The sequence below is a fragment of the Elephantulus edwardii genome, unplaced genomic scaffold (assembly GCF_000299155.1).
Source record: "Elephantulus edwardii isolate Elephantulus edwardi_28Jun2011 unplaced genomic scaffold, EleEdw1.0 scaffold00057, whole genome shotgun sequence".
NCBI lineage: Eukaryota > Metazoa > Chordata > Mammalia > Macroscelidea > Macroscelididae > Elephantulus > Elephantulus edwardii.
This window is the reverse complement of record NW_006399807.1, coordinates 11,225,761-11,234,178: the sequence shown is the minus strand read 5'-3', so window position 1 is coordinate 11,234,178 and position 8,418 is coordinate 11,225,761. Positions and strand designations below refer to the sequence as shown.

General features: G+C 41.5%; 1 protein-coding gene across 1 annotated transcript in view; it reads left to right on the top strand.

Moving 5' to 3' along the window:
• Positions 1 to 7,609, top strand: part of DPT (dermatopontin) — a 47,199-nt gene extending 39,590 nt beyond the window's left edge. Inside the window, exon 4 of the mRNA XM_006887408.1 lies at positions 7,351 to 7,609. Coding sequence (XP_006887470.1) covers positions 7,351 to 7,417 — 67 coding nt within the window. The 3' untranslated portion in view covers positions 7,418 to 7,609. The remainder of the gene's footprint in view (positions 1 to 7,350) is intronic.
• The last annotated feature ends 809 nt before the right edge of the window (positions 7,610 to 8,418 follow it).

Genomic DNA, 8,418 nt, shown 5'->3' with positions numbered 1-8,418 from the left:
GCCAAGAGTGTTGATTGTGGAGACAAACAGACTAAAGCTGTGAACAATCTCAATCTCTTCACCATCCATCTTGATGCTGCCAATTGGTCCAGTGGTGAGAATTTTCGTCTTCTTGACATTGAGCCTCAATCCATATTGAAGGCTGCAGTCCTTGACCCTCAACAGCAAGCGCTTCAGGTCCTCCTCAGTTTCAGCAAGCAGGGTTGTGTTATCTGCATAAAGCAGATTGTTGATAGATCTTCCACCAAGAGAGATATATTTAAAATTTATTGTTATGTGCTGTCAAATTCTTGTTACAATAGCTCTGAAGTCTGCCTTCTTCTAAACTGACTCTGAAACACTTATCCCTCATTATTTCAGTTACTGTCTGTCAGTCCATCTCATCTGGGTTCTTCCTCTTCTATAACTGTCCCTCCACCCCTCCACCCATTGGCTCTTTATAATTTGCTACTTCCTGAAATATTTCAATGTCAACCAATTCTTTTTGGTACAGTGACTATTTCTTCCATCTTCTTTTAATACTTTTTGCTTCATTCTAAGTATTCTTAGACTCCTTTAGTATTGAAACTCAAGGCTTGAAGTCACTCTTCAATTCTTTCAACTTGAGAAATGTTTTGTAGTCATCTCTTTTGGCTTTCTAACTCCAACTCTTTGTACGTTTTGTCTTTCATAGCTATTCTTTGAAATCTGTTCATCTTTCTTACATCAGCACTTTTGGCCTCTGTCTTTTCTCGTGCAAGTTCCACAGTCTCTTCTGACATCCATTTTGGTCTTTTTATCCTTGAAAGTCCTTGCAATGACCTTTTGCTTTCTTCAGGGAGCTCTAGTGGGCTATTGAGTAAGGAATTGCACCACCAGTCCAAAGGCATATAGCTCAAATCCACCAGATGCTGCACAGGGGAAAGATGGGGAATCACCTCCTATGTGAAATACAGCCTCTGAAAACCTACTAGGTTCAGCCATGAGTCAGTTTTTACTCAACATCATAAAGCAACAACAATCTGCTTTCTTCATGGATAATGGCCTTGTTGTCATCCTACCATTGATCTAGTTTTTGCTCATTAGTTTCCAACACATACATAGATATTCTTGATATTGTTTTAAATTCAACTAGAATAGGTTCAGGTTGTATTTAGGTTCTCATGGACTTGTTTCAATTTTCTTCAGCTTTGATTTGAACTTTTACATGAGTAGTTTATCTTCTTTTTACCGTCAGCCTCTGGTCAGAACCAATCCCATTACTGACCCTCCATTGAGTTTCTGAGGCTGTACATTTCAGGAAAAGAGATCTTTCCCCCAGTAAGTCCCTGATAGATTTGAGCCTCAAGAGATGTGTGGCCTTTGAGTTAATAGCGCATCTCCATAAAGACTATACTACTGAGGCTGGTAATGTGTGTGTGTGTGTGTGTGTGTGTGTGTGTGTGTGTGTGTGTGTGTGTAACACAGATCCAAGAACTTGAGGAACAGAAACTTGGGGTCATTTAGGAGGGAATACGCAATTCAAGAGCACCACATCAGATACAGATAGATATAATGTCCCTGCTACTTCTAATGATGTCGCCAACGCACAAGAAAAATGTTTCTGTCTTCTTTGTTTGAGAAAACAGGAAAAAACACACCACAGAACACATATTTTCCAAATTATTTTTAAAAAGGAGAGGTTAAAATTCATGATCCCAGTTTACCTGGAAACTTTTATATGCATACACTCCCTAGAATTCTAGAACACTGAGAGATTATGTCATTTAATTTGTTTAAAATGAATTCTATCTACGCCATTCTGTTGCTGCCACTAGTAGTCAGTGCCTTAAAGATCCACGTATTTCATTTCTTCAGCTCTGCTGAAGATCCTGAGGCCATCCTGTTCAGAAACATTGTCAGTGAAGGACATATGTGGCAGGCGTGCTCTCTCCGAATGCAAAAATCATAGTGGGTTTCTTCTGAAATGACATTTCTCAACCTCCGTAGGTAGTACTGGCATTTTGGACTAGATATCTGATCTGTGCACTATAAAACGTTTAGAAGCATCCCTGGACCTAACAACTGGATGTCCCTAGCACACTCTTCACACCCCCCTCATTACAGTCATAACAACCAAAATTGTTTCCAGATATTGCCACGTGGACACAGCAATGCAAAATTTCCACACTGTCTTAAACAAAATTGCCATTTTGGAGAACTGAATCTCTGGAAAGTCTTTTATGGGACCAAGTCTGAATTTTGCTCAGTGAAAAATAAAATTAATATACTTTTTGAAGAGTAGTTTGAATTCGTGGTCATAAATTTTAGTTTTGTTTCTTGTTGTTGTTACGTGCTGTCAGGTAGATAAAAACTCATAGTGATCTTATGAACAATAGATCTTAACCCTGTCCTATGTTGCACCTTCCTCACCGTCTCCAACACACTTGAGTGCTTTGCTGCAGTTACTGGGTTAATCCATCTCATTGAGGTACTTCTTCTCCTTAGCTGATGCTCCACTTTTCCAAGCATGATATTCCTCTCCAAAGAATAGCCCTATTAACAAAATGGCCAAAGTATGAGAGATGAAGCGTCACCATCCTTGCCTCTAAGGAGCACTCTGGCATATATGTTTGTTCTTTTGGCATCCAGGATATTTAGCTCTTCTCCAATACCACAATTCAAAGGTGTTGATTCTTCTGTCATCCTTATGCATTGTCCACCTCTCATATGCACAGCAGATGATTGGAAAGACTATGGCTTGTATTAGACCCACCTTAGTTTTCAAACTGACATCATTGCTCTTCAGAATTTTGGAGCAGTTCCTGACAGCAGACTTTTTCCTAAAGCTATGTATATCTTCATCTCCTTACTACTGGTACCAAGAGTGTTGATTTTGAATCCAACTAAGAGAAAGCTTCTTAATATCACATAAACCTGTTCACAGTAAGAAATTAATGTAATACATACACATGCCACCAGTTTGCCAATGTCTGCCTAAAACAAGCTCTGCAACCATTGCAGAAACAAATACCAATAAATACCTGTCTTCTCAGGCCCTCAAAGACTTTCAGGAATTTTGTTATCAATTTTTTCAGTGAATCTTCAAATTCTGTCTTAGGCTAGGAAAACAGCACCTACTGCTCAGTTCCTAGTACAGAGACTAACTGGAAGGAAGTCTTTGAACTCTTGATGCTTAGGAAAGACTAAATTGAAAAGAGGCCTGGCAACTTGAAAAGGAAAGTGGAGAATTATAAGGTTAAGCAACTCCAATGTGCCTTAAAGGAATTTGTTGTGGTGGTGTTGTTAGGTGCCGTCAAGTCGTAGAGAACTCATAGCAACCCTATTAATAAAAGACCTGAGCACTGTTCATAGAATTTCCGGAGGCAAGCCATTTCAGAAGTGGAAGCCACTCCTGCTTTCAGGCTTGTTTTTATCGGGCTGTTCCACCAAACACTGTCTACCATGGGTAACCATCATCACATTTGGCACCTCAGTGTCACAGTGTTTAGCAACACAGCAACCATGAGTTATCTCTATACAGCAATGCACAGACCAGTGCTATACCACCTAGAAGCATGTTTCACAAAAATGCAATTTGAACCAGGAATTTATGTGATCAAATATGGAATAACTCATACATTTCGTCCTTTATCGGGATTGTGTAGAGAGCAGTATAATGATGTAGCCTGGCCGGGTATGGGTACCTAGTTAAGGAGACAGTGTGGTACAAGACATAAAGAACAATGTGTTAGCAAAGAAATCTGAATAAAAAAAAATCTCTAATTGTCATCCGAGTTGGAACTGACTTGATAATTGATACTCAACATACACTTTAGAGAAAATCACTTATTTTCTCTGAATTTATTTGGTCTCTTATGATAACAGTTACTTAGTGGTAAGAATCTCATCTGTCAATACTAAAACATGTTATTTGAATACACCATGAGAGAAAGATGCCCCATGAGAGAAAGATGAGTGATCTCTTTCCATGTGATTTATAGCCTTTGACAACCCACTGGAAATGGAAGGTCAGCTATGAATTGGTTCAGATTTGATGGCACATAACAACATACAGTGACTAATTGTGAAAGTTAAATGAGAAAACAGGCCAGGAATCTAGTACAATGTTGGATATACTGGAGATATTCAGTAAATGGCAGTTGTTATTGTTATCATTGCTGAAGTTCAAGTTGCTCTGAAAGAATTGGCAAAAATCAAGGCTCCAGGAGTTGACAATATACCAATTGACATATTTCAACAAACACGCTGGCCTGGAGGTATTCACTAAGTTGGGCCAAGAAATCTGGAGGACAGTCAGCTGGCCAACTGACTGGAAGTGACCCAACAGAGTGCAGAAATTATTTAATAATATCATTAAAGTCACATGCAAGCAAGATTGTGCTGAAAATTATCCCAAAGACTGGAGCAATATGTCAACAGAGAACTTCCAGGTGTACAGGCTGGATTTAAAAGAGGTCGTGTTACTAGGCATATTATAGCTAGTGTTAGATGGATCTTGGCAGAAAGCAGAGAATACCAGAGGAATGTCTATCTGTGCGTCATTGACTATGCAAAGGCTTTTGACCGTGTAGATCACAAGAAGACTCTGAGAAGAATGGGAATCCCAGAACATTTGATTGTGCTTATGCGAAACCTATACTTGGACCAAGAGGCAGTTGCCAGAACAGAGCAAGAAGGGGGTCTGTCAGGGATGTCTCCATAGTCTCCATACCTTTTTAATCTGTATGCAGAACAGATCATCCGAGACACTGGGCTGTACGAGGAGGAATGTGGCATCAGGATTGGTGGAAGAGTCATCAACAACCTGCATTATGTAGATGACACAACCCTGCTTGCTGAAACTAAGGAGGACCTGAAGCAGAGGGTCAAGGACTGCAGCTTTTAATACAGATAGAAGCTCAACATCAAGAAAAAATATTCTCACCAATGGACCAATTGGCAGCATCAGTATGGATGGTGGAGAGATTGAGAGAGTTAAGAGTTTTAGTTTGCTTGGCTCCACAGTAAACATTCTTGGTACCAACAGCCAGAAAATCAGAGACAAATTGCATTGGGAAAGTCAGCTGTCATGGACCTCTCCAGAGTACTGAAGAGCAACAACGTCAGGCTGGAAACTAAAGTGTACCTTATGTGGGCTATAGTCTTCGCAATTGTGTGCTATGCATGAGAGTGTTGGACAGTGACTAGGGATGATAGAAAGAGAATTGATGCCTTTGAGCTGTGGTGCTGGAGAAGAGTGTTGAATAGACCATGGATTGCTAGGAAAACAAACAGGTTTGTCCTGGAGAGGATGAAGCCTGGCTGCTCCTTGGAGTCAAGGATTCTGAAGCTTCGTCTGGTATACTTTGGGCATGTTGCAAGGAGGGACCCGTCCTTGGAGAGGGACATCATGTTTGGGAGAGTGGTGGGACGGCACAGGAGAGGAAGACCCTCGATGAGATGGATTGATTTTGTAATTGGGTGATGGGAGTAAGTGTGTCAGAGACGGTGAGGTTAGCACAGGATAGAGCAGGGTTTAGAGCTCTTATACATAGGGTCACTATGAGTCGCAAGCCACTCTATGGCACATAACAACAACAACAACAATATCACAATTAAATGATATTCGGTCAGAGGTAAGGCCATACAGAAAAGCCACTCGGTAGTTTGTTGTTGTTGTTGTTGTTAAATAGATAAAGAACGTAGACTTACCATTTGAAATGTATCTTTGAAATGTATCCACACAACATTTATCAAAATTGAGTAATATTTATCAACCAACACCTTTTCTGGGGTCTGATGAGCGTCGGCATCGGGCGCCTTAACCCGGCGTTTGGTTCATCCCGCAGCGCCAGTTCTGCTTACCAAAAGTGGCCCACTAGGCACTCGCATTCCACGCCCGGCTCCACGCCAGCGAGCCGGGCTTCTTACCCATTTAAAGTTTGAGAATAGGTTGAGATCGTTTCGGCCCCAAGACCTCTAATCATTCGCTTTACCGGATAAAACTGCGTGGGGGTTTGTCGTGCGAGAGCGCCAGCTATCCTGAGGGAAAGAAACTTCGGAGGGAACCAGCTACTAGATGGTTCGATTAGTCTTTCGCCCCTATACCCAGGTCGGACGACCGATTTGCACGTCAGGACCGCTACGGACCTCCACCAGAGTTTCCTCTGGCTTCGCCCTGCCCAGGCATAGTTCACCATCTATTCATCATCTATTCATGCTCACACCCATCTCTGCCCTCTAAAACAAATACTTCGCTTCTTTCTGTGCAAAACGACAGTCATTTTTCTTCCCTATTACCAGAATTTGAGGTTTTATTTCTCTATCATAATGTTTTCAGAAGGAAAAGACATAGTTTGTAACACAGGACACAGAAGGGAGCAAATATTCAGTAAAAGAAATTTTTAAAAATGGACAATTGTGGGGAAAACACTAGTTGATTCTGACACATGATGATCCCATGTGTGGCATATGGCGAGCCCATGAATGACACATGATGACCCCATGAATGCCACATGGTCACCCTATGCATGCCACATGATTCCACGCATGCCACATGGTGACCCTGTGCATGCCACATGATGACACTATGCATGCCAGAGTCAAGCAGTGCTCCCATAGGTTTACAAGACTGAGCCTTTTAACTGTTTGCTCAAACAAGGGAAGGCCTATTTAAAAGAAGACTCTTGAGAATGAAATGGTAAGAATGTTAAAGAAATACTTTTACCCTAAGCTACTAAAACCATAAGCCCTTGGGCACAGTTGAAAGAGAACAGGGATAAACTGATCACTGGTGTTGAACATGAATCTCCCAACCAGTAACTTCATTGTTCATGTGATATTCCTATTCAAGATTCAATTTGAATCAAGTTTAAAGGCCTCCAGGACTCTTGACCAGAGAGGCAATTATCTGTCAACTCTCCAGATACTGAACAGAGTTGTCTTCTAAGAGTAAAGTTAGGAGTCCCATCAATTCATCCTCCAACTTTTTTTTCTTTTTTTTATATTTTCTACTAGTTCATTTACAAAATTCAAATAAGTTGTTTTTAGGAACTAATTCTTTCAATTTCCTTCACCCCCCCCACTCATCAAATCGTACAACCCCATGATTAATCCCCCCTCCCCCTGCACATCCTCATCCCTCTGCTTCCAGCCTCTCCCACCCCTCTTGGATCCATATACTCATCCTACAATAACGGTTTTATACAATATTTGTCCTTGTGGGACTGAGTTAGTTCACTCAGCATAATGCTCTCCAGTCCCTCCCAAGTTAGGTAATAATTTACAAAACCATTGCTCTTGCATGCTGTGTAGTATTCCACTGTGTGAATATACCTCCTTCACTGTGTTTTCTCACTCATAATCAGCTTTCAAATTCTCTCCTCACAGAGATCGCCAGTGGAAGTTCATCATGTGCCGGATGACCGACTATGACTGTGAATTTGCTAGTGTTTAGACACGCCACATACCAAACCTAGGTGAAGAAAAACAGAACAGGGGCCTGTGAGGGTGCCCACATATGTTCACACCAGCTGGATTTTCTATAGATTTTAGTTCTCTCTTTTCTTCTTCTTCTTGAGCAATGCCAACATGCTAGGCCTTTCTGACTGTACCTCACCTGTAATAAAAAGCACTATTAAACCATGTTCTTCACTTTTAACACTTTCCGTAGCAACTTCTCTATATGACTGACAATGGCTTTATATATCCACCGCACATGCTCAAACCATGGAGAAAAACCTAGTTCTGGAGAATGTATCACATTCCTGTCAATGTCTTTATTGCAAAGAGGCCTGATGCAGAGCAGTGCTTTTGAACAGGATCACTGTGATGGGGTACAGGGCTACAGCCGAGGAAAAGATGCTAACTAGGTTCTATCTAGCTTCTCTGTTAAATTAAATCCAGAACCTTCCCCAAGGGCAGCTCCCTTGCCCTGATGGGCCATGCTTCTCCTCTCCCCCTCCGCACAAGCTTGCATGCTTAGAAGTTCACTTGCAGAGTACTATGTTCCAGCAATGAGGGAAATGGGAAGTGAGATGTGGAGATAGAAGAGTATGGAAAGAGAACTGATGAACTAAGTTCCGAAGAACTTCTTCAGTGAGAAAAAGAATTTTCACCTAGCAGTAATGGAAAAGTGTGCCAGAGGAACCTGAGGAAATGGGTCTCAAGAGAGCAAGAAGAGCGATGATAAAGAATGGGGGTCTGCTTGGCTTCTTGGGAAGGCGTGAATGATCAAGTTTCTTTGGGAAAGTGATCAAGTTTCTTTGGGAAGTAGAATAAGGGATTTAAGTCATTGCCACCTGGAAAAATACCCAGGAAGCCTGGGAACGGCTGGCATATGTCCTAGGAGCTACTAGGAAACTCCCTGGTTGCCTGAGAAGCCTGCCCTGGGGATCCAGTGACTTCTTAGGTGTAGAGGTGTTTAAAAAAAAAAAAGGTGGCACTAACCAGCAGCAT